This window comes from Oncorhynchus mykiss, chromosome 3, assembly GCF_057628025.1.
Source record: "Oncorhynchus mykiss isolate SJ-2025 chromosome 3, ASM5762802v1, whole genome shotgun sequence".
NCBI lineage: Eukaryota > Metazoa > Chordata > Actinopteri > Salmoniformes > Salmonidae > Oncorhynchus > Oncorhynchus mykiss.
This window is the reverse complement of record NC_143024.1, coordinates 73,995,599-74,020,967: the sequence shown is the minus strand read 5'-3', so window position 1 is coordinate 74,020,967 and position 25,369 is coordinate 73,995,599. Positions and strand designations below refer to the sequence as shown.

The 25,369-nt window shown below is 42.2% G+C and overlaps 3 protein-coding genes and 1 non-coding gene across 10 annotated transcripts; 3 read left to right on the top strand and 1 right to left on the bottom strand.

Moving 5' to 3' along the window:
- Positions 1-1,995: 1,995 nt before the first annotated feature.
- Positions 1,996-9,513, top strand: LOC110520336 (plastin-2). The gene is made up of 16 exons (XM_021597585.3): positions 1,996-2,103; positions 5,137-5,213; positions 5,344-5,504; positions 5,639-5,768; positions 6,061-6,193; positions 6,314-6,395; positions 6,542-6,707; positions 6,874-7,016; positions 7,226-7,321; positions 7,511-7,706; positions 7,832-7,910; positions 8,012-8,126; positions 8,231-8,364; positions 8,504-8,624; positions 8,773-8,897; positions 9,000-9,513. The coding sequence occupies exons 2-16, from the start codon at positions 5,147-5,149 to the stop codon at positions 9,130-9,132; spliced, it is 1,881 nt and encodes a 626-aa protein (XP_021453260.1). The 5' UTR covers positions 1,996-2,103; positions 5,137-5,146; the 3' UTR covers positions 9,133-9,513.
- Positions 9,514-9,727: 214 nt separating this feature from the next.
- LOC110520338 (CCR4-NOT transcription complex, subunit 11) lies at positions 9,728-15,697 on the bottom strand. 2 transcript variants are annotated; one of them, XM_021597593.3, is made up of 7 exons: positions 14,672-15,697; positions 14,377-14,541; positions 13,948-14,100; positions 11,014-11,216; positions 10,700-10,902; positions 10,493-10,589; positions 9,728-10,245 (listed from the first exon to the last, which is right to left on the bottom strand). In XM_021597593.3, exons 1-7 carry the CDS (start codon positions 14,988-14,990, stop codon positions 10,048-10,050), a joined length of 1,338 nt encoding a protein of 445 aa, XP_021453268.1. In that variant the 5' UTR covers positions 14,991-15,697; the 3' UTR covers positions 9,728-10,047. The 2 variants fall into 2 exon arrangements, with proteins under 2 accessions (XP_021453268.1, XP_021453267.1); XM_021597592.3 differs by having other exon boundaries at positions 11,002-11,216; positions 14,672-15,495.
- Positions 15,602-25,166, top strand: LOC110520337 (large ribosomal subunit protein eL31). Of its 6 annotated transcripts, XM_021597590.3 has the most exons (6): positions 18,270-18,288; positions 20,293-20,343; positions 21,732-21,838; positions 23,763-23,888; positions 24,670-24,782; positions 25,099-25,166. In XM_021597590.3, exons 3-6 carry the CDS (start codon positions 21,732-21,734, stop codon positions 25,128-25,130), a joined length of 378 nt encoding a protein of 125 aa, XP_021453265.2. In that variant the 5' UTR covers positions 18,270-18,288; positions 20,293-20,343; the 3' UTR covers positions 25,131-25,166. The 6 variants fall into 6 exon arrangements, with proteins under 6 accessions (XP_021453266.2, XP_090086250.1, XP_021453264.2 ...); XM_021597591.3 differs by lacking the exons at positions 18,270-18,288; positions 20,293-20,343 and adding an exon at positions 15,602-15,785; XM_090230124.1 differs by lacking the exons at positions 18,270-18,288; positions 20,293-20,343 and adding an exon at positions 15,684-15,836.
- LOC118964371 (small nucleolar RNA SNORA5) lies at positions 24,135-24,269 on the top strand. The gene has a single exon (XR_005051420.1). It is a non-coding gene; the product is annotated as a small nucleolar RNA SNORA5 (small nucleolar RNA).
- Positions 25,167-25,369: the final 203 nt, after the last annotated feature.

Genomic DNA, 25,369 nt, shown 5'->3' with positions numbered 1-25,369 from the left:
TTGGTGATGTGGACACTAAGGAACTTGAAACTCTCGACCCGCACCACTTCAGTCCTGTCGATGTTAATGGTGGCCTGTATGGCCCTCCGTTTCCAATAGTCCATGATCAGCTCCTTTGTCTTGCTCACATTGAGAGAGAGGTTGTTGTCCTGGCATAACACTGCCAGGTCTCTGACCTCCTCCCTGTAGGCTGTCTCATCGTTGTTAGGGATCAGGCCTACCACTGTTGTGTCGTCAGCAAACTTAATGGTATTGTAGTCGTGCTTGGCCACACAGTCGTGGGTGAACAGGGAGTACAGGAAGGGACTAAGCACGCACCCCTGAGGGGCCCCAGGGAGGTGTTTAGTCCCAGGGTCCTTAGCTTAGTGATGAGCTTTGTGGGAACTAGGGTGTTGAACGCTGAGCTGTAGTCAATGAACAGCCTTCTCACATAGTGCTCCTTTTCTCCAGGTGGGAAAGGGCAGTGTGGAGTGCGATTGAGATCATCTGTGGATATGTTGGGGTGGTATGTGAATTGGAGTGGATCTAGGGTTTCTGGCATGATGTTGTTGATGTGAGAGCAGAGGTGTGATTCACATCAATGCGCTATGTAGATATCAATAACAGGTGATATCCGTATCGCCATTGACTACACTGCTTGTCACGCTCGTCAAAAGGAATGGACCAAGGCGCAGCGTTGTGAGCGTACATTTTACTTTATTTATAATGTTGCCAACAAAACAAGAAATAACAAACATAAAGCTACGTAGTGCTCGCAGGCTACTATACATAGACAACTACCCACAATCACAGGTGGGTAAAAAGGGCTGCCTAAGTATGATCCCCATCAGAGACAACGATAGACAGCTGACTCTGATTGGGAACCACACTCGGCCAGAAACAAAGAAATAAAGAACATAGAATGCCCACCCAAACCACACCCTGACCAAACAAATAGAGACATAAACAAGCTCTCTAAGGTCAGGGCATGACACTGCTGTCATCCTTACCTCCAAGCGTTTATTCAAGTTGGATAATCTTTGGATGCCAACAGCAGTTGCACCATTGGAAGCTATATCTTGGACTGTAGCCTACAAAAGCCTATTCCTGCTCTTTTCCCGCGATCCATCAAACACTTTTGGTGTGTCATCATAGTGGTCTCTGACTTGTGGCCAGACTCATTCAGGTGGAACAAACTTAAACTTGCCCTTTTTCTCAATGCTGATATGAATGTCTTTGAGAAAACCGAGAAGTGTCAAAGATTTTTTTCGCAAACATTCTTTCTGAATTTAAAAGTAATCCTCAAAGTAATCATATAGTTTTTCAAAAGTTTCTGTAATCTGATTACAATATTTTTGCTGGTAACGTAACGGATTACAGTTACTGTTTTTTGTAAACATGTACATGTAATCCATTACTCCCCAACCCTGAGAGCATGCCAATGCAAATATGGCAGAAAAGGTATGTATGACAATGTTACATGAAGTGTGAAAAATAAGTATTGTCTTTTATCAGTAAAATATATTCTCAGCTCAACTTGCCCGACAAAAGCTGAAGAACATATGCACATCCAGGTACATTTTTGCAGGTGCTGGAGTTGCTCGCCCGACTGCCATAAATGCCATAATTTGTTATTTTTTCACTTAAACAATGGGGAGGAACCAGAAAGATCAGTTTTAGGTAGTTATGAGTCAAATAAATTCTCAGAGCAGGCTCAACTTGCACGACTGCCATAAATGCCATAAATTGTCTATCTTTCACATAAGCAATGTGGAGGAACCAAAAAAATCCGTTTTAGGCTACTGGAATATTTTGCAGTTTCTTTTTTTTTTCTTTTTCTTTTTTTCATTGGGGTAACCTCAGAGCAGGCCCAACTTGCTCCCACCTTGATAACTCCGTGGCAGGCAGCAGATTGCCATATAAAGACACAACGTCTTTCATTTCTCTTAGTGAAGTTGTCCTGGGTTGCATGTCACTTCCTTCCTAGTACATTCGTTGTCAGTTGATTCTGAGGGAGAGACAGTGCACTGCCTGTCAAGCAGTGAGAGCAGCAGACACACTGAAGGAAGGAGAGTGAGTCAGAGACCACACAGACAGGCCTTCCAGTCAACTCACCTCCCTAAGGTAATTCAATCTCCTGACCTTGGGGCCTCTCTGTGTCCGTGTCTGTGTGTGCCTCTGCATGTGTCAGTATTTCATTGAATCTACTGGGAATATGGTCTGTGACTGCATGTTGATTTTGATGAGGATGAAGATGAATGATGATGATAAGGATGATGAGTTTCTGTTGCTTTAACAGTCCACAAGTGTTCACAGATGGTCCTGTGTGTTAATAGATGGTGTCTTCCTGGATCTGAGTGCACCATCTGTAGTTTTCATTGATTTACAGTAGCCTAACAGTATGCTTTATAATCATAATCATTGCTACTTTATCATCTAAGGATTGTTGTTACACAGTCACATAATACATTGATAAAGTATTACCAAAATTGTTATATAGCCCTAAGTGAATTATGATGTTCACAGGAGAAGCATTGCCATGTCATGACTTTAGTTTTAGTATCAGCATGGTGGCAGAGAGCAGAAGTAGTCTAAATCATAGCATAGTGTTTAAACAGGAAGTTAGTTGGGTTGTGGTTAGCCTTGCTGCAACTGCTGAAAATTCTAACATGTGAAAGCCAACAGTAACTTAGTTAAACATTTACATTTTCTAAAAGTTCCCAACATACCATCACTATTCATCCAATAACGTTAAGCATGTAGAATTTGCTGGCACATACACATCTGTAATCTTCAACTCACCACTGCTGTAGTCATTTAGAAATGATGAACAATAAATAACTCATACTATATGTTGTCTTTCAATAGTGCTTGAATAATTAATAACACACTACACTTAAAGGGGCAATGCAGTTAACTTCATGTTCCTTTTTTTAATGATATTTACAAAATATGAGGTCGAAATAACACTCTTAAATTGTGCAAAAGATGATAATGCCCTTTTTGTGTAAGAGCTGTTTAAAAAAAAAAAGCCTGAAATGTCAGCCTGTTTAGGTGGTGCAAATCTTTTGGCCCACATCATGATTATAATAGATCAGTGAGTGTTCATCTGGGTAAGGTGGTGGGCTCTAGACCATCCTATCAGCCAATCAAGGCTGTGCATGTAAATATCTTAAAATGTGTTTCCTAACATCCACATGATCAGACTGAGCATTTCAAGGGCCAAAGGAGGCTCAGGGAAATAAATGATAACAAATATATTTTGGCGTTATTTTCATTAAATAAACAGTCTTGATTTAAAAATAAAATTACAAAGACTGCGTGGGGGCTTTAAAGGAGTGGGCTTTTTCATACAGAACAAATGAGAGAAACTGAGTGAGCACAATTGATTGATGTATAAAGATTCATTTGAGTGACAGACAGATTGGCTTTGATAAATGTCCACATCATAATATTGTTCCAATAAATCCCTATTTCTCTAGCTAATCCATGCAAACGCACCTTTTCATTTGATTATTTTCTTAGTACGTAATGAATAAGCTGTCTGTTTATTAAAAGAGACCAAGATTTGCATGTGAAATCCACGGTACCCTGACTGATGTTTGTGGGTATTGCAGTTTTACTTCCGTAAAAGCCCTTGATGATTTTAGTGGCTGAGACCACAGGTAATCCTTGATGATTGATGATGGTTTTAAGGATTTCAAATCAAGGAACTGGATTTGCTTGATGAAAGATAACACCCCTCATGATCAAATTGCAAAGACACATTTACTTCATCATCTAAAAGGCAGGTAGCCTAGTGGTTAGAGTGTTGGGCCAGTAACTGAAAGGTTGCTGGATCGAATCTCTGTAGTTCTGCCCCTTAGCAAGGCAGTTAACCTACTGTTCCCCGGTAGGCCGTCATTGTAAATAAGAATTTGTTCTTAGCTGACTTGCCTAGTTAAATAAAGGTTCACTATTATTTTTTATTTTTTAAAGTAAAGCCTGGGTAAAGGTCAGCCTTAAAAAGGCAGTAATATCATATCGTTAGATTAGTGAACATTACACTGTGCCATCCAGTGTGTGGTTATTTAATAATCATAGAGTGTTTCAGTGCTGATTGGTATGTAGTGCTTACAAAGTTACAAAGCTGGTAATTTTGAGCCATGGTGTGTAAAGACATCAGTTTCACTTCTGTTTCTGACCTCTATAGCTATAGTGTGAGAAAGGGAACAAAACCCGGATTTCCTTGTTTTTACTTATTTGAGCATTCAAAACTGTACTACTACATACCCACTGGGCAAAACGTGGTTGAATCAACAATTTTCCACATCATTTCAACAAAAAATTGTAATGTTATGATGTTGAATCAACGTGGAAAACTAATTGGATTTGCAAAAAGTCCCCCCCCCCCCCCCCAACTTTTAACCTAAATCCAATGGCATGATGACATTTTTGTTGATTTCACATTGAAGTCACAGAAACTCAACTGAAATGAAATCAAAACTAGACGTTGAAATGATGTCTGTGTCCAGTGGGTACATTGTTGAACATAAATGAATAATGGTCTCTAGACCCTTCTCCACACTATATGTTTAGAAAACCATTGATGCAATCTCTAGGAGCCAAGCTGATTTGTCCTGGGTGACAATGGAAAGAGAAACATTTCTTACTCATCTCCAAACTTCACACCTCTGAGGCAAGCAGAGCAGACCTAGTTTGAAGTAGGTCTCTGTCTCTAACATGACCTTTTATCTCTCGCTGTATCTGTGGTATACAGCTTTAGCAGCCTCATTGAAACCGCACAGAGAATGGCAGCCATTCTTCCTGTCTGTTATCACTACAGCTACATCTACTCCCCTCTCAACTCAGACTGGGGCCTGAAATGTATACTTAGTCATAAGACAGATGAAATAAAGAAATGAATAAAGATATGAATCGTGTAAATGACCTCACCACCTTAGCAGAAGTAGGAAGGAAGTAGCTTGCTAGAAGCAGGATGTTTCACAAAGAAATAGACATCAGAGCCCAGAACCTCTGGGTAGAGCAAATTTTTTTGAAATTATCACAATGACAAAATGCTAAAATTGAATATTTATTCTAGTTCCTCCCTGTTGAGTATGTTCAGTACCATATGGTTTAGTGAAAAAAGGTGAAGTTATGTGTAACTGGTTTCAGATTCCACAAGATGGCTGCTCCAGCACAGATCTCTCAGGATGAGTTGGAGGAACTGAGAGAAGCCTTTGCTAAGATCGGTGAGAGCCTGACAGGGAAATTCATTGTAGACTCACTTCACTCTCTCACTCTTATCCTGGGTCCCTGATTATTTTTGCATTCAACAAGGCTACATTCTATGTGACCTTTGACCTATATTTCTTATTCCAGATGTTGATTCTCACGGCCACATTGGCACAGATGAGCTCAATGACCTGTTCAAAGCTGCCAACCTGCCATTGCCAGGATACAGAGTCCGAGAGATCATCCAGGATCTTACCAAGACAGGAGACCTGCATGACGGCAAAGTCACCTTCAACGAGTTTGCCAATGTAAGTTCAGGGGTCAATAGGTCAAAATAAATGGCAGTTACAGAAAGTCAATGTCAAAGAAGAGCAGACCACACCTTGAGACATCTTGACATGACACCAGAGATACATGGTCTCATCTCTTCTCGTTCACTAAGGTGGTCCATGGACTGAAGAGCACAGAGGTGGCTAAGACCTTCAAGAAAGCTATCAACAAGAAGGAGGGCATCAATGCTGTAGCAGGAACCTCAGAGCAGTCCAGCTCAGGCACACAGCACTCCTACTCAGGTGACTGTCCCTACTTGTTTCACTGGCTGAGAATACCCCCAAGATATCTACTTCAGTTTGTAGCCAACATCACACAGAAAGCACTTATCATTCAAATGAGGCATACAGAACCACATCTATCTCTATATGTGGAAAAATCCATTAGTACAACAAGACTTCCTGGTCTGTGAAGTTACACATCTATACGTCTCTGATTGGCCAATGTATACAAATATTTCTCCATAAATACAAATACTCCTACATGTTTAATGTTGTGCATTCCCCCCATGCCCACACATTTCTCCACTGACAGAGGAGGAGAAGGTGGCTTTTGTGAACTGGGTGAATAAGGCATTGGAGAAAGATCCAGACTGCAAGCATGTCCTCCCCATGGACCCCACCACTAACGACCTGTTCACCGCTGTCGGAGATGGGATCGTTCTATGGTACTTTCTAACTGGTCTCATGGACTTACTTTAGAGTATGTGCAACCTTGATGATATAAATCAATCCCTATGGAAATATTACATTGGTTTCAACCTATGCACCTCTCCTTCACCTGGTAGTAAGATGATCAATCAGTCTGTTCCGGACACCATCGATGAGAGAACCATCAACAAGAAGAAGCTCACACCCTTCACCATCCAGGTAACCTTTTACAGACTGTTCAACACCAGCTGACTCAGAGGACTGCAGCTTTGTATAACCCATTGACAGTCATTTCTTTGTCATTATATACAGTATATACTGTATGCCATGCACAGGTATCTATACTGTTTTGTGTGCTCTAACAGGAGAATCTGAACCTGGCTCTTAACTCTGCGTCGGCCATCGGCTGCCACGTGGTAAACATCGGAGCAGAGGACCTGAAGGAAGGCAGGCAGCATCTGGTCCTAGGTCTGCTCTGGCAGGTCATCAAGATCGGCTTGTTCGCAGACATTGAGATCAGCAGAAACGAAGGTGTGTGTGTTAAATGTTTATTTGAATATGGATTTTCAATGTTTTGGTGTGTTTTATAACTTTATAACATGTGAGTGTGTATGTATATCTACAGTACTGTACATCAATTGATCTCTGTAGCTATGTATGTTAAAGAGTGTGTTATTTCAATGATGTGTGTGTGCAGCTCTGATAGCCCTGCTGAGGGATGGGGAGAGCCTGGAGGACCTGATGAAGCTTTCCCCAGAGGAGCTGCTGCTGCGTTGGGCCAACTACCACCTGGAGGAGGCCGGCTGCTCCAAGATCAACAACTTCAGCTCTGACATCAAAGTGGGTCATACGCACCATGTCTATCCTGGATTATCATATGACTGTGCCAGTCCTGGATCGTCATATGACTGTCAGTCCTGAATCGTCATATGACTGTCAGTCCTGAATCGTCATATGACTGTGTTGGTACTGGATTGTCATATGACTGTGTTGGTCCGGGATCTTTTTGTGCATTTGTGATTGTATACATTTGTTGTTTTGCATAACAGGATTCCAAGGCCTACTACAACATCCTGAACCAAGTGGCCCCTAAGGGTGATGAGGAGGGAATCCCTCTGATTGCCATCGACATTTCAGGGATAAGGGTACATGGTCATCCCACCCTATAAAACATCATCCATTACAATTCCATTTTAGGCAACCTGGTCAACAGACAGTGCCGTTCTTCTTTTTTGGTTAAAAGTGCCTTCTAAATTGACCGTATCATCAATGAGTGATGCATCATAGATACCGTAGATGTTGCTGTTCAATCTCTCCCTTACCGCCCCCTGCAGGAGAAAGAGGACATAAAGAGAGCAGAGTGCATGTTGGAGCAGGCTGACCGTCTTGGCTGCCGACAGTTTGTTACAGCAACCGACGTAGTCCGCGGCAACCCCAAGCTGAACTTGGCGTACATTGCCAACCTGTTTAATAAGTATCCTGCCCTGAAGAAGCCAGAGAACCAGGACATTGACTGGAGCTCCATCGAGGGTCAGTGTTGGGACCATCCCAAACCATAACCTAGTTCCTGAGCATCCCCTCTTCCTGATTAAATAATATAAACCATATATACAGTACAAGGCCTGAATCAGTGTGTAATGTTATGTCACTTACAGGTGAGACCAGAGAGGAGCGCACCTTCAGGAACTGGATGAACTCCCTGGGGGTCAACCCTCGTGTCAACCACCTCTATGTGTAAGTACAGTACAGGTCACTCCATCTTATTATACACCATTTCCAACCATTTCCAATCATTTGGAAACCACACAAATGTAATGTGTGTGCATGTTTTACAGGGACATAGATGATGCTTTGGTCATCTTCCAGCTCTATGAGAAGATCAATGTGCCAGTGGATTGGGACAGAGTAAACAAACCCCCTTACTCCAAACTGGGCAGCAACATGAAGAAGGTGAGACTATGAACAATAAGTGTTCTCCCACAGTGAGATCATGATTAAACTGATCAATTGATTGAATTTGATTCAATGATTTATTATGCATTTGTCTGTGCCAGTTGGAGAACTGTAACTATGCAGTGGAGCTGGGGAAGAATGAGGCTAAGTTCTCCCTGGTGGGAATTGCTGGACAGGACCTGAACGAGGGCAACCGAAAACTCACCCAGGCCCTGCTGTGGCAGCTGATGAGGAGGTAATGCAACAGAACATTATTAAAAATGCTTTAGATATTTTTTCCCCTGTTCAGGTCATGTGATCAGGAAAAACTCATAAGCAGGCTCAGTGCCTACTCCATAATTCCACATTTAGAAGGATCCATCTCTTTCTCTCAGGTACACGCTGAACATTCTGGAGGAGCTTGGTGACGGGCAGAAGGTGAATGACGACACCATCGTCACCTGGGTCAACGACACACTCACACAGGCTGGCAAAGGCACCATCTCTGGATTCAAGGTAGGCTGTAACTCTGCTGTTTAACATTTTCTGACCATGGTACCTTTTTTGAAGTACTAGACTTCATTCTACTTTTCCAAGTAGAATAAGTTAAAAAAATAAAGCATCCACCACAGCAATAGCTCAGTGTGTGTGTGTACCTCTGTAGGATGGGTCCATAGCCACCAGTATGCCAGTCCTGGACCTGATTGATGCCATCCAGCCAGGCTCCATCCGCTATGACCTAATAAAGGTGGAGGACCTGACTGAGGAAGAGAAGCTCAATAACGCCAAGTACGTACCATATGATGATAACATTTGAGTACTAGCTTGATGAAAGAGATGACATGTTCAGGACAACAGCTAAGATGTCCCCTAAATCCTGCCTGTCGTCAGGTATGCCATCTCCATGGCCAGGAAGATCGGAGCGCGGGTGTACGCCCTACCTGAGGACCTAGTGGAGGTGAAACCTAAGATGGTGATGACAGTGTTCGCCTGCCTGATGGCCCGGGGCATGAAGAGGGTGTAGGTCACAACCCCACAGAACACATCACATGAAGAGGTGATCAGTATAACAACCAGAATCAGGTTACAGAAGATATTAGCTCAATAGGTCAATACTAATTCAGTAATGTAGCTAGTATGTCTGGAAATCAGTGATTCAAAACTCAGGGCTGATAATGAAGAGCAGAAAACAAATAATACTGTACCTGGAGTTATACTGGAAATATACAAAATATATTTTTTAAATGTAGCATCTTATTTTGATATAAGATTTAGCTCTTTTTTAACATAGAAACTTCTTTACTTGATGCTATTAATTTCAAATGGTGACCATTTTGCTTTCAGACTAACATTTGTGAAAAGATATCAGGGAAACAGATTTTTATATAAAATAATTGAAAACGAATGTTGTGTGTCTTGGTTTTGTTCACATGTATTATAATGCACATGCACTACACCTGTATGAGCAGTTCCCTTACAAATAGTTATTCTGCATTGAGAACCTATTCATGTCATAAATCATCTAGTTCCCCCATTCAAAACAGAATCCAACATTCCTGTATCTGCATGTACTGTATGTCTCACCATGTTCAGTAGAAAATACAATCCAACAACTCAGATGGTTCATTACATATCCATTTAATGAAACAAAACCAACAAGCATCAATCTATGGAGGGAAAAAAACAGTTTCAAAATCTATTTTCAAAATATGTCCATCTTTGTCCAGAAAAGAGAGACGAAAAACAGTAACTGAGTTCAAAGCTGGACTCCAAGCGGGTATTGGTGAGATCGTGAGGATTGTCTGGGTGGTTATACAGCCTTGGTCAGTTTCTCTTGGTTGGGGCGCTATTTAGCGGGTTGTGCCTCTGTGGGCTTACTACCTGGGGGGTGTTATTTGGCACAACAGGCTACTGCCACGTTCTATGTACTATGAAAGCGTTATTTGGCAGGTTTGACCTCTGGGGGGATTTCTCCTGTATCCAGGGTCTTGAGGAGGCGGAAGAGGCCAGCTGCTTCCCGTATGCGGCTGAACTCAATGCAAAAGGCCTGCACCTCGATGAACAGGTCCTGCACGTTTATGATCTTGTTCCGGATCAGAGACTGAAGGAACACACACACTAGGCGCACCAGGCGGTTCTGCAAATGGAAACAGATGTTTTACATAAACATCTGGACCACTGACTAACACAGTGGAGCACTGACTAACGTTAGTAAAAGAAACAGTCATCTTGAGCAGGGACAACCCACAAATGAACTTCCTGTTACAAATTTCTGAGAAAGAAAGTGGCATGCATCCTCTGGTAAGACAAGCATTTCAATGTTACTGAAAGGCCTAACAGTAAGCTACAGGCTCCTGTCAAGGCCCTTCCACAGTCCTCCTTACCTGCATGTACTTGTCTTTGATCTGTTCACATGTGGAGATACAGTTGGAGATGTACAGGTGAATGAACTCTGGAGGGAGGTCCACAGCCGTTGTCAGCCTGTACACACAAAGAATAACCTCACATAAATAAACAGAAAAATAAACACATTTTAAAACGGGTTGTAGACAACTGAATTGTATAAATCAAATTATATCCAAAGTCCACACCTATTGACCACCTCCATGGAGTGCAGAGACATGTCCATGTTGACCAGGACGGAGAAGTACTCCGTGATCTGGCTGGACTGCATCAGTTTGAGAAGCATCTCGATGGCCACCAGAGGGTTGTTTTCCACCAAGTCAGGCAGCTTGGCCGGGGTCAGACCGATGTGGTACACCAACTTTGGATCCTTCTCCAGCTCACTCAGGAGCTATAGGGAGAGAGCAATATTTAGAGAGACATTCAGGTTGAACTCCCAAGCGAAGGTCATGTTTGAAATATATAAAATACAGTTGAGTAGACAGTGTACCTGTCTACTCACCTGTGACTGCTGCTGGGCAGACAGTGGGCTCTTGAAGGCCTTGGCCATGATGCGTTTGATCTCCACACCCGTGCTGTTCTTCACGCACATGGAGCGGTCCCACTGCACACGGTGGTCGGGCTCCGTGGGGTTTAGCCAAGCCAGCTCATCCTCACACACGTGCAAGGGAGGAGGCGGCCGGATGAACTCTGGACGAAAGTGACCTGGGGGAGGTAGGGTCACAGGGAGATATTACAGGCTGGATATGTGGCTTGTCTTAAGTGATACTTGGGATATACTTCATAGTATCATTCCTGTGTCATTACAATACCAAGCTAATGAAAAGACATACCCCACATGACCAGAAGTATGTGGACACCTGTTCGTTGAGCATCTCATTCCAAAATCATGGGCATTAATATGGAGTTGGTCCCCTCCCTTTGCTACGACAAGAGGGGGCATTGTCATGCTGAAACAGGAAAGGGCCTTCCCCAAACTAATGTCACAAAGTTGAAAGCACAGAATTGTCTAAAATGTCATTGTATGTAGCATTAAGATTTCCTTTCACTGGAACTCAGGGGCCTATTCCTCCTCCACCAAACTTTACAGTTGGCTCTATGCATTCGAGCAGGTAGCATTCTCCTGGCAGCTGCCAAAGCCAGATTTGTCCATCGGACTGCCGAATGGTGAAGCGTGATTCATCACTCCAGAGAACGCGTTTCCATTGCTCCATCCATCCGCCGCTTGACATTGCACATGATGATCTTAGGCTTGTGTGCGGCTGCTCAGCCAAGGAAACCCAATTCATGAAGCTCCCAACAAACAGTTACTGTGCTGACGTTGCGTCCAGAGACAGTTTGGAACTCGGTAGTGAGTGTTGCAACAGAGGACAGACAATTTTTATGCGCTACGTGCTACAGCACTTGGCAGTCCCGTTCTATTAGTTTGTGTGGCCTAACACTTCACGGCTGAGTTGTTGCTGCTCCTAGACGTTTCCACTTCACAACAACAGCACTTACAGTTGAAGGGGGCAACTCTAGCAAGGCAGAAATTTGTCTAACTGACTTGATGGAATGGTAACATCCTATGCCACGTTGAAAGTCACTGAGATCTTCAGTAAGGCCATTCTACTGCCAATGTTTGTCTATGGAGATTGCATGGCCATGTGCTCAATTTTATACACCAGTCAGCAATGGGTGTTGCTGAAATAGCCAAATCCACTCATGTGAAGCGGTGTTCACACACTTTTGTCTACAGTTGAAGTCGGAAGTTTACATACACCTTAGCCAAATACATTCAAACTCAGTTTTTCACTTCCTGACATTTAATCCTAGTAAAAATGTCTTAGGTCAGTTAAGATCACCATTTTATTTTAAGAATGAGAAATGTCAGAATAATAGTAGAGAGAATGATTTATTTCAGCTTTTTTTTCTTTCATCACATTCCCAGTGGGTCAGAAGTTTACATACACTCAATTACTACTTGGTATCATTGCCTTTAAATTGTTTAACTTGGGTCAAATGTTTCAGATAGCCTTCCACAAGCTTCCATAAATTGGGTGAATTGTGGCCCATTTCTCCTGACAGAGCTGGTGTAACTGAGTCAGGTTTGTAGGCCTCCTTGCTCGCACACGCTTTTTCAGTTTTGCCCACAAATGTTCTATGGGATTGAGGTCAGGGCTTTGTGATGGCCACTCCAATACCTTGACTTTGTTGTCCTTAAGCCATTTTGCCACAACTTTGGAAGTATGCTTGGGGTCATTGTCCATTTGGAAGACCCATTTGCGACCAAGCTTTAACTTCCTGACTGATGTCTTGAGATGTTGCTTCAATATGTCCACATAATTTTCCTACCTCATGATGCCATCTATTTTGTGAAGTGCACCAGTCCCTCCTGCAGCAAAGCACCCCCACAACATGATGGTTGGGATGATGTTCTTCAGCTTGCAAGCCTCCCCCCTTTTCCTCCAAAAATAACGATGGTCATTATGGCCAAACAGTTCTATTTTTGTTTCATCAGACCAGGGGACATTTCTCCAAAAAGTACAACCTTTGTCCCCATGTGCAGTTGCAAACCGTAGTCTGACGTTTTTGTGGCGGTTTTGGACCAGTGGCTTCTTCCTTGCTGAGTGGCCTTTCAGGTTATGTCGATATAGGACTCGTTTTACTTTGGATATAAATACTTTTGTACCTGTTTCCTCCAACATCTTCACAAGGTCCTTTGCTGTTGTTCTGGGATTGATTTGCACTTTTCGCACCAAAGTACATTCATCTCTAGGAGACAGAATGTGTCTCCTTCCTGAGCAGTATGATGGCTGCGTGGTCCCATGGTGTTTATACTTGTGTACTATTGTTTGTACAGATGAACGTGGTACCTTCAGGCGTTTGGAAATTGCTCCCAAGGATGAACCAGACTTGTGGAAGTCTAAAAAAAATCTATTCTGAGGTCTTGGCTGATTTTGATTTTACCATGATGTCAAGAAAAGAGGCACAGAGTTTAAAGGTAGGCCTTGAAATACATCCGCAGGTACACCTACTCCAATATACTCAAATGATGCCAATTAGCCTATCAGAAGCTTCTAAAGCCATGACATAATTTTCTGGAATTTTCCAAGCTGTTTAAAAGCACAGTCAATTTAGTGCATGTAAACCTCTGATAATACTGGAATTGTGACACAGAGATTATTTCACTTATAATTCAGTCTGTAAACAATTGTTGGAAAAATTGCACAAAGTAGATGTCCTAACCGACTTGCCAAAACTATAGCTTGTTATTAACAATACATGTGGAGTGTTTGAAAAACGAGTTTTAATGACTCCAACCTAAGTGTATGTAAACTTCCTACTTCAACTGCATATAGTGTATGTTTTTGTGTCAACATACACTTTACTTATGTCGTCCATAAACATAACAGACAGACTAATAACAAACTGAATGATGAAATGCTCCACTTACTCTCCAGTGGAGGTCGAGGCCCAGTGACCAGAGACTCTGTGATCTGATTGGCCACTGAGCTGTCAAACCCAGAGTTGGAAGAATCTGGATCCGGGTCGTTGAGGATGCTGGGGAAGCTGGCCTTACTCTGGGTGGGTAGTTCTGACTGGCGCTCTGCAGGTTAAAGGGGAGAGAGGAATAAGAGAGTTTATATATGAAGCGTTAGAATTGCTGCATAGTAAAGTGTAAAGAACTGTCTGTTGTACTACAGTAAGGATATGAGAGGTTTTATGTCTCAACACAAGCAAATCTCAATAGGTGGATTCCTAACCAAGAAATGTACAATTCCCCAACATACGTAACTATTTTTGAGTTGTCTAAAATTCTTGAGATTCATTAACCATCCTCCATACAAGATACATGCGAAGTGCATACATTCAGGTACTGTACCTGCCAATGCCAACTGCAGCCCACTAATGTCTATGGACTGTGGCATGTTCCCCACGTCCATGCAGGACACCTGTCTGGGGGTCTTCTTGAAGAGTTCCCTTGGAGGCGCCAGCATTAGCTGGGAGAGGAAGAACTTCTCGGGCTGTGTAATGGGTGGCAGGAATCCTATGAACAGTCACATGATCAGGATATACTTGAGTTGATATGATGACAGCAACACACTGCTGGTAAAAACTTTTGACAATAGTTCTTAATATCCAAATGGAATAGATTTGATATTTTAGCAGACACTCACCAGACAGTTGTTTCTCCTGCTCATCCCCAACTGGGGAGGGGTTCAGCAAGTGCGCAAAGACAGCGGCAAAGGGATTGGCGGCCAGGGGCTCTGTGCGGTACATCTCCCAGAGGAGGTAGAGGGCAGTCAGGCGCTGTGCAGAGCTTGGCAGAAGGTCCGGCTGTTGCAGTAGCATCACCAAAACCGATCCTACTCGGAAATGTTCGGCCTTCGCGAAGTAATGATGAAAAGCGGATGATAGACTTTCGAAAGTGTTGGTGCAAGCTTCCTCTGAGATGATTCCCAAGAGGTTGGAGAGCTCCTTCGGGGCAAGTGTCATTGTACCTATGTTGTTGATATCTAGCTTTTAGCTATGTGACCAAAATGATAAATCACTGCTTTCAAGTAGTCTTTTATAATTGTACGTAGGTCGCGTTATTCAGTTCATACTTAAAACGAAGCTAGATACATTTCCACAAACTCCACGGGAGTGCAGATATGGGCAGCTAGATAAATTAGAAAATGCTAGTTAGCTTACTAGCTAGCTTGTCACCAAAGTCATTGTAAAAGTAAGTTATACAGCTAAACAAATTCGACCTTGATCAACTAAAAAAATGCATACCAGACTTACTGGTCGTAAAAGCATGAATGTAATTATTATCAAATGTTTAATAAGAAGTAAGTTAGCTTTTCTCAGCTGTTCTCCCATCAGTTTCCACTTCGTTCACAACATTGCAGCGTTGAGTTTTGACCTTTGACTCGACCCCGGTAACACCGTGCATTATGGGAGATGTAGTAAAGAAGAGTATGTGTTTATTTCTGCTTGCTCTGGTTTTCTCGTGGACACAACAAACATTTTCTACAAATTACAGATAACACATTACTTAAAAATGTGGTGTAATTGATTTATTGTTTTGGAAAAGCACTGCAAAAAAATAATTTCGTGTCAGAGACGGAAGAGGAAGCGAGACATCCCACTCGCTGTTTTATTTCTGGTTCATATACAAGTCGATAAACAAAGCAGACCAGACGCAGTTTCTATCGCATTGGTTTCTATGGGAGAGCCACCGTCAAGTAGACCGGAACTGACCATGTTTTAAACGGCCTGAACAAAGAGAGAGGAAGAGGCGTCCATGTGAGGGAAGCCTTTTTTTGTATGGATGTCTATGAGAGAGTGTCGAATTACGTGAGGCAGATTTGATCGACTATACGTTTTGTAATGCTTAGACTGTTACAAATGTACTGATAAGTGGATGCATGCATGTGGCATTCTGCCAACTTTGAGAAAAACGACTTAGTGCCTGTTGTGCGCACGCGTATCATTGGTTTGAATGGTCCTACCTGATCTTCCCTGCTTTCAATCATTGAAAATCAAATAAAATGTATTTGTCACATACACATGTTTAGCAGATGTTAATGCGAGTGTAGCGAAATGCTTGTGCTTCTAGTTCCGGCAATGCAGTAATAACCAACGAGTAATCTAACCTAACAATTCCAAAACTACTACCTTATACATACAAGTGTAAAGGGATAAAGAATATGTACATAAAGATATATAAATGAGTGATGGTGCAGAACGGCATAGGCAAGATGCAGTAGATGGTATCGAGTACAGTATATACATATGAGATGAGTAATGTAGGGTATGTAAACAAAGTGGCATAGTTTAGTGGCTAGTGATACATGTATTACATAAAGATGCAGTAGATGATATAGAGTACAGTATATACATATGAGATGAGTAATGTAGGGTATGTAAACATTATATTAAGTAGCATTGTTTAAAGTGGCTAGTGATATATTTTACATCAGTTTCCATCAATTCCCATTATTAAAGTGGCTGGAGTTGAGTCAGTGTGTTGGCAGCAGCCACTCAATGTTAGTGGTGGCTGTTTAACAGTCTGATGGCCTTGAGATAGAAGCTGTTTTTCAGTCTCTCGGTCCCTGCTTTAATGCACCTGTACTGACCTCGCCTTCTGGATGATAGCGGGGTGAACAGGCAGTGGCTCGGGTGGTTGTTGTCCTTGATGATCTTTATGACCTTCCTGTGACATCGGGTGGTGTAGGTGTCCTGGAGGGCAGGTAGTTTGCCCCCGGTGATGCGTTGTGCAGACCTCACTACCCTCTGGAGAGCCTTACGGTTGTGGGCGGAGCATTTGCCGTACCAGGCGGTGATACATCCCGACAGGATGCTCTCGATTGTGCATCTGTAGAAGTTTGTGAGTGCTTTTGGTGACAAGCTGAATTTCTTCAGCCTCCTGAGGTTGAAGAGTTGCTGCTGCGCCTTCTTCACGACGCTGTCTGTGTGGGTGGACCAATTCAGTGTGTACGTGATGTGTATTGAGGACATGTATTAACGGTTGTATTTACATTGTTAGAGCGGTCACTCCCCTATCTTGTCAATATAATAGATATTATTTGCCTGAGTAAACTCAGAGAGGAAGAGGAACCGAGAGGCCCAACTCGGCGGAAAATCTGTTGCCCTCCAGTAGGTGGCGTTTTTTGTTGCCCCGATCAAGCAAGGAGTTTTTGTATGGATGTTAATGAGTGTTGAATTTGGTCACCAAAAAAAATGAATGGCTTATTTGCTACGTGGGTTTTGTTTTGATCAAATTGACGTTTCTTGATGCTGAAGTTATAAAAAGTATACTGGTAGAAGTAGTGACATCCTGGCAAGTTTGAGAAAAAACACTTTAAATCGTAGTCATAGCCTTGAGATGGCTATGCATATTCATGTCTGAGGCTAGTAGCATAACGTCTCTTTCCATTAAATACAGGCGGTTGACGTCAACAACCCTCTTCGAATATTCAAGAAAGGATTACAATAATGAGATGTATCCTCTGTGTACAACATAAAACACAAAATAATGCATGCAGAGCTGAATTAGGCCGATACCCGCTAATTATCAAAATCCAGAAAATAATTGTTAAATTATACAACCACACAAAATAAAGCAATTCCCAAACCTTCCAGTACAAAGCCATCACCCACAGAGAAATGAACCTGGAGAAGAGCCCACTAAGCAAACTGGTCCTGGGGCTCTGTTCACAAACACAAACAGACCCCACAGAGCCCCAGGACAGCAACACAATTAGACCCAACCAAATCATGAGAAAACAAAAAGATAATTACTTGACACATTGGAAAGAATTTACAAAAAACTGAGCAAACTAGAATGCTATTTGGCCCTAAACGGAGGGTACTCAGTGGCAGCATACCTGACCACTGTGACTGACCCAAAATTAAGGAAATCTTTGACTATGTACAGACTCAGTGAGTATAGCCTTGCTACACAATTGTAAATACAACCTATATTTATGTTTATTTATTTTCCCTTTTGTACATGAACTATTTGTACACCATTACAACACTGTATACATTTGAAACGTCTTTATTATTTTGTAAATGTAATGTTTACTGTTAATTTTGTATTGTTTATTTCACTAAGTGTTTATCTATTTATCTTGCTTTGACAATGTAAACATATGTTTCCCATACCAATAAAGCCCTTAAATTGAAATTGTATCCACCAATATTTCTTTTGTGCGTTTAGAACGACCCGGATGTGAACCATTTTCCGTTGCCTTTTAGTACCCACAAGTCTTTGCAACTTCCTTTCCGACATTTCTCGGGTAGAGTGAGTACTGCTTTGCCAAATGCATGTTATTTATCTAAAGTCATCCTTACGGTGTGTTAATATAGTCCAATGTTTTAATTACGTAATTGCAAGAGGAGACACTGAACTCCCTAAACGATTCAATTGTGGTTGAATATTCCCAAATTATCAATTGTGCGTTTTTAAATGGAAACGTGTAACGTTAGTCACTAAGCAGTCTCTGCTAACCGCACGTCTACAACCAGTAGTCAGCTAGCTAAACGTAACTATTGTGTTATAAATGTCTCGGTTGTAAAGCGTATTAGTCCTTTGTTTAGGTCTGTCTGTCTGGGATCCCCAATTTCTGTTTCACAACATCCCATTGTTACTGATGTAAAGTTAGTCAGAAACCAATTGCTGTAGCTCGCTAGTTAAACTAGCAATCCAGATCTATACCAGTGTCATTAGCTAGCCGGCTGTATTGCCTGGCGTCAGCAGCCAGATGTATGCCAAATGATGTATACATTGTTTATGCCCCACAAACATGTATCTAGATGGCGAAAGTTAATGGTATTGTAAACCCATGAAATGTATTTTCTACACCGTTCTAATTTATCACTAATGAAACTTCACGTGGGATTGTTTACGTTCATGTCAATGAAAGCAGACTTTAAGTGGAACTGACAGCCTTCTAACTATTTTGCCGATATAAAACAGAATCATACCATTCAACTATCAAATTAACAGTTTGTTACAAAACCAACTTTATAAGAGGTTTTAAAAATAGATTATTATATTTGACTTAACATTTCATGACGTCACGTACACGAAAGCATTGTTTGTTGAATAGACAGACTTAAGCAGTTCAACTCGTGATTAATATAATTCGCCAATACATTTATTGGTGGATCAAAGAAATATCGGGTTGTAAATCACAGATGGCCTGGTAAATTGTTTGCTGCTTCCATTCGGGATGCACTGTTTCAGTTTCAATTACTATTATTTTGGACCAAAATGAACGACTGTAACTAAGGCTGTTATTGTCAATACAATCAAACTAGCAGGGCAATAATCACATCTGCCAAATTAATTTGTATTTGTCACATGCGCCGAATACAACTTGTGGTGACCTTACAGTGAAATGCTTACTTAACAAGCCCTTAACCAACAATGTAGTTTGAAGAAAATGCCTCAAATAAAACAAGATTAGTAACAAATAAAGAGCAGCAGTAAATACCGGTATTGAGGTAATATGTACATGTAGGTAGAGTTATTAAAGTGGCTATGCATAAATAACACAGTAGTAGCAGCAGTGTAGAGGGGGGGGGGGGGGTAGCCATTTGTGTAGCCATTTGATTGGGCTAGAGTATCTATTTATCAAGCTAAAAACACAGAGCCTAACATTCGCTAGCTGCTAGGAGGATGTCATGTCATTGGAGGAGTGGGTGAGTGACTGACTTTTCCCCTCGTTTTTTGGTGGCAGGTGTAATTTGGTTATCTAGCAAGAACTTGAACGACTGTTGTACAGTTTGCATAGCTCTTGCGTACACAAATTCACTCTGGCTATTTACTCCGATTTCAGATCACTCTCCTCCGAGTGTGCCAGAGCTAGGCTGGACAATAGAACGAGTCAATGTTCACCCAAGGCTGAAAAGAACGTTGGCTAAACTGGAGCGCTAGCCCATGGCAAATGAATGGAATCGAACGTTAGCAGAGCCTGTTTTTGACTGGAGTGGTGCTTAGAATTTAATTTTGCCTAAATGGAACAAAAAATATATACCTTTTTACTTTTACCACAATCTGTTCGTCTGACGAAACTGGAAAAAAACTACTCGTGTAGAAAGTGAACATCCACACCTCGATTGTGCGCGTAATGAGAAAGTAAAGAAAAAATTAGAACTTCTGATTATTTCTGGTTTAGTGCTCGATGACAAACGAGCTCGCTACCCAGACTTACATAATTACAAAGAGGAGATTCTCCTCACTTAAAAAAAATGGGATATTGTGAGATATTTTGTGAAATACATGTCTATATTTCCCCTATAGGAATCAATGGGACGACCTCAAGATTTGTGAAACATTTATTCATTTAACTAGGCAAGTCAGTTAAGAACAATTTCTTATTTACAATGACGGCCTATGAACAGTGCCTAGATAACTGCCTTGTTCAGGGGCCAAATGACAGATTTCTACTTTGTCGGTTCGGGGATTCGATCTGGCAACCTTTCGGTTACTGGCCCAACGCTCTAACCACTAGGCTACCTGCCACCCCAGGTTTCATGAGTAATTTTTTTGTTTACATTTTAACTATAAATGACGTGAGCAGGTCTTATTGCCAAGAATAGTGAAGCAGTCATTGTGACATAGACAAAATGAGCTGGGAATAGAACATTCGGAAGGCAAGTTGGTGCCACGGTGCTCAATAGAACTAAAATTAGGCCTGCTTTTTCGTGATTACTTCTAAATGACGGCAAGCAGCTGGGAAATATGGTCATATTATGAAACTGGGCTCCACAGCGGATGCAATGAACTAGGTTTTTTTATATATAAAAAAGCGTTGTTAAAAATGTAATGTGTCCAGTCTACCAGTGCGTAGAATAACTGAAGGCTTTTACTGAAGGCTGAATCTGACTGGTGTCGGTAAACGTAGGCAAAACATTTTTAGTTAGTCATGAATGCTCTGGATAACATGTAAACAGACTAGCAAACCAGCTCTGCTAGGGCGAGTAAGATGGTCAGTGCGGTGTTCTCAAATTTAATTTGTGCCTGGAAGTAGCTGCTAGCCAACTTGATTCATTTAGCTTGGGTGCTTGTTTGTAGGCAAGCTGCAGAATGATTTATTTATTTTACCTTTATTTAACTAGGCAAGTCAGTTAGGTTGTCAGGATGTAGTGTATCAGTGCAATTTTTAGGGCCAACTAGCTTAAAGTTTGAGAGGTTTTGTCTAATGTTCGTTTGTTGGGTTTTAGCTCATCTTGCTTTGGCTAGCATTAGTTGTTGATCTTGTTGATGTGCATAACTGAGGGAGAGAGAGCATACCTTTTCATGGTTGTTTGATAAATAAGACTGTAAAGTTCCCATATGTAAGAGGACATATTTGCAGAAATCCATTCAGGTGTATTTTTTGGCGAATGCGTTCTAATGACCTAAAGTCACACTGTTGTAACGGCTGGTAAACACACAGTCTAGTTCAAAGGGAATGGTGTACAAAAGGCCTACTGTATCTCTGGTTGTCCATGGTGAACCACTCTGCGTAGACTCCGGCCCTGGACTAGAGTTTATTTTAATTTGATTTACAATATGAACAGATTTTAATAAGATTTAATGTTGCTAAAATGTTGTCAGTTCCATTTTAAGCTCAGTGCTGACTTGGTAGGGGGCCACTCCTTTCAACCGAATAAACAGTGGACACTTGAGGAATGCATGTCTTGTCTCTGGTTATGAGCAAAAGGTTAGTCAATGTTTTATGTGATGTCTTTTCTTAGATGGCGCCAAACAAGAAGGGCGGTGAGAAAAAGAAGGGGCGTTCTGCCATCAACGAGGTTGTGACCAGGGAGTACACCGTCAACATCCACAAGCGCATACATGGCGTGTGAGTACACTGTCTGGGGGCATGGCACTGAGTCTGCTGCTATAGAGTTATGGATGTGTGCTATCTACACGGTTTCAAATCAAATGTATTTATATAGCCCTTCTTACATCAGCTGATATCTCAGTGCTGTACAGAACCCCAGCCTAAAACCCCAAACAGCAAGCAATGCAGGTGTAGAAGCATGGTGGCTAGGAAAAACTCCCTAGAAAGGCCAAAACCTAGGAAGAAACCTAGAGGGGAATCAGGCTATGAGGGGTGGCCAGTCCTCTTCTGGCTGTGCTGGGTGGAGATTATAACAGAACATGGCCAAGATGTTAATAAATTACCAGCATGGTCAAATAATAATAATCACAGTAATTGTCGGGTGCAGCAAGTCAGCACCTCCAGGAGTAAATGTCAGTTGGCTTTTCATAGCCGATCATTAAGAGTATCTCTACCGCTCCTGCTCTCTCTAGAGAGTTGAAAACAGCAGGTGTGGGACAGGTAGCATGTCCGGTGAACAGGCAGGCAGAACAGTTGAAACTGGAGCAGCAGCACGGCCAGGTGGACTGGGGACAGCAATGTAGTCCTGAGGCATGATCCTAGGGCTCAGGTCCTCCGAGAGAGAGAGAATTGGAGAGCATACTTAAATTCACACAGGACACCAGATAAGACAGGAGAATTACTCCAGATATAACAAACTGACCCTAGCCCCCCGACACAAACTACTGCAGCATAAATACTGGATGCTGAGACAGGAGAGGTCAGGAGACACTGTGGCCCCATCCGATGATACCCTTGGACAGGGCTAAACAGGAAGGATATAACCCCACCCACTTTGCCAAAGCACAGCCACCACCACTAGAGGGATATCTTCAACCACCAACTTACCATCCTGAGACAAGGCCGAGTATAGCCCGCAAAGATCTCTGCCACGGCACAACCCAAGGGGGGGGCGCCAACCCAGACAGGAAGATCACGTCAGTGACTCAACCTACTCGAGTGACGCACCTCTCCTAGGGACGGCATGGAAGAGCACCAGTGAGCCAGTGACTCAGCCCTTGTAATAGGGTTAGAGGCAGAGAATCCCAGTGGAGAGAGGGGAACCGGCCAAGCAGAGACAGCAAGGGCGGTTCGTTGCTCCAGAGCCTTTCCGTTCACCTTCACACTCCTGGGCCAGACTACACTCAATCATATGACCCACTGAAGAGATGAGTCTTCAGTAAAGACTTAAAGGTTGAGACCTAGTCTGCATCTCACATGGGTAGGCAGACCATTCCATAAAAATGAAGCTCTATAGGAGAAAGCCCTGCCTCCAGCTGTTTGCTTAGAAATTCTAGGGACAATTAGGAGGCCTGCGTCTTGTGACCGTAGCGTACGTGTAGGTATGCACGGCAGGACCAAATCAGAGAGATAGGTAGGAGCAAGCCCATGTAATGCTTTGTAGGTTAGCAGTAAAACCTTGAAATCAGCCCTTTCCTTTGAAGGAAGTATTCTGTTTGTATGCTTGCAAGATGTCTTCGTTACTTTGATGGTTGGTCTAAGGTAATTTGGTGGGCTATCCCACTGAAGTGGATTAAAGGGAATGGTGGAGGAAAAATTATCGGAGGCAGTTGACACTATTTAGATTTTGTACATGCTGAATGTTGGAAGTGGCTGTTGCTTATGGGAAAGAATGTGAGGTGCCAGTGTGACTGGGCTTAGGCTACGTTGTGACTATTTTTCTTTCCAATGTGGTCATAGGTGGATAAGCAGCTGGTGCTGTGTAGTGTTGTCCATTGCTGGATGCTTATTTTGGAACTGCAATAAGGGTCCTATTCACAAGGGCTTCCGTTGTTATATTTCTTAGAAAAATAGACATTGCTTGCTCTGACAAATGTGATTTTATCAACCTCTGATAATCCTGTGCATGTAATTAACGTTGCTTCTTGCTCTATCCTGTCAGGTCCTTCAAGAGGAGGGCACCTCGTGCTCTCAAGGAGATCCGCAAGTTCGCCATGAAGGAGATGGGAACCCCTGATGTACGCATCGACACTCGCCTGAACAAGGCTGTATGGACCAAGGGTGTGAGGTAAGCAAACGCTTGTTTCTTGCAACAGAGGCCTTAGCCTGCTGGTCACTGGTACAGAAAAGGTTATCTTGATTGACTGAAATATTTCGAAAACTGATACTTGAAACTGTCATCTTAGCAAATCTGAGTGACACTAAGTTGAGGGTACAGTATACTACAGGTTAATGCTTTACGTGCAATAAGTTTTAGGACGATATGCACTTAACCGTAGTATGAACTGGACTATATTGAATTCCACATTTCCTGTGCAGCCTTGTCAAATTCAGTGCTTCCTCTGCAATGGACTGCACTGGCCAAAATGGCTGCCATAGTGAAACTAGTTCATGGGCCTCGCATTCATTTTCCATGAATGTTGGGGATAAATTTGTGCTAATGACAATTGATAGTTGATTTCAGTGATGCACATTGTCTGTCCATTACGCCTAATTGAATTGAAAGTTGAAAATCAGATTCTCTCCCAGTCTCCATTTCATCTCTATTTTTCCCTCTCCCCCCATCCCTCTCTCAGCAGAAAAAACACACTCACCCCTGTCCTATCTGCTTCATGCAGTGTTGTTCTGATATCAAGGGGTAGAGGCTAGTTAGCCCGGGCGGATATCCACTTTGACCGAGCCAGCATCAGTGCTGGCTTCAGAGCGAAGTAATATCCTGTTATGCTTGGCGATGGGTGTAGAGTTGGCGCAATTAATACAAGTTGAGGCGTGTAAAGTTTTCCACAATCCCATGCACTAAAACTGAGCACATTTCTCCATGTTAACTGATATTTTGTATGTTATTTCAGGAATGTCCCATACCGTATGCGCGTGCGCCTGTCAAGGAAACGCAATGAAGACGAGGACTCTCCCAACAAACTGTACACCCTCGTCACATACGTTCCTGTCACAACATACAAAGGTAAGTCCAACATTTGCTTGGCTGTGCTCACTGCTGAATAGTATCCACAAGTGTACTTGCATTCTTGAGGTTGGTGATCTGGCATATATGAAATTAGAAATACTTGTATGTCACCCACTGGGTGCAAAATACCCCCGTGGGTGACCTTAATGAACAAATTGTGGCAGGCTTATTTTCAGATCAGCTGCATGCAAATGGTAATACAAAGTGGAGGACCTGTAAATGCTCCAACCAAAGCTCAGAGCTAAGTCCTGTGCTGTTCCTCAATTGCCTGTTGAAGATGTCACTGATTCTGATTGTTTTCTTTTCTCTACAGGTCTGCAGACGGTCAATGTGGATGAGAACTAATTATTCACTGGTGTTGAAATAAATGTATAAAATAAACTACAGTCTTGGATATTATTTTCAATCGGAGTTAATGCACTCACTAATTTGGATTATTGGTGGAGCAATTGCATTAAATTATATTTATTTAAAAAAATCTAGAGCAAGTGTCTGATTAGTGTAAGGATATAAAAACATGTTTTATATATTTTTTAACCTTATTATTTAACTAGGCATGTCAGTTAACAAATTCTTATTTTCAA

Excerpts from the sequence above, each read along its gene's own strand:
- LOC110520336 (XM_021597585.3), top strand. The coding sequence starts at position 5,147 with ATGGCTGCTCCAGCACAGATCTCTCAGGATGAGTTGGAGGAACTGAGA. Across the intron at positions 7,322-7,510 it reads TCGACATTTCAGGGATAAGG|GAGAAAGAGGACATAAAGAG; the intron begins GTACATGGTCAT and ends CGCCCCCTGCAG. Across the intron at positions 7,707-7,831 it reads TGACTGGAGCTCCATCGAGG|GTGAGACCAGAGAGGAGCGC; the intron begins GTCAGTGTTGGG and ends TGTCACTTACAG.
- LOC110520337 (XM_090230124.1), top strand. The coding sequence starts at position 15,807 with ATGGATGTCTATGAGAGAGTGTCGAATTAC. Across the intron at positions 21,839-23,762 it reads CACAAGCGCATACATGGCGT|GTCCTTCAAGAGGAGGGCAC; the intron begins GTGAGTACACTG and ends CTATCCTGTCAG. Across the intron at positions 23,889-24,669 it reads GTATGGACCAAGGGTGTGAG|GAATGTCCCATACCGTATGC; the intron begins GTAAGCAAACGC and ends ATGTTATTTCAG.
- LOC110520338 (XM_021597592.3), bottom strand. The coding sequence starts at position 14,990 with ATGACACTTGCCCCGAAGGAGCTCTCCAACCTCTTGGGAATCATCTCA. Across the intron at positions 11,217-13,947 it reads GCCTCGACCTCCACTGGAGA|GTCACTTTCGTCCAGAGTTC; the intron begins GTAAGTGGAGCA and ends TACCTCCCCCAG. Across the intron at positions 10,903-11,001 it reads AGTCACAGGTGAGTAGACAG|CTCCTGAGTGAGCTGGAGAA; the intron begins GTACACTGTCTA and ends CTCTCCCTATAG.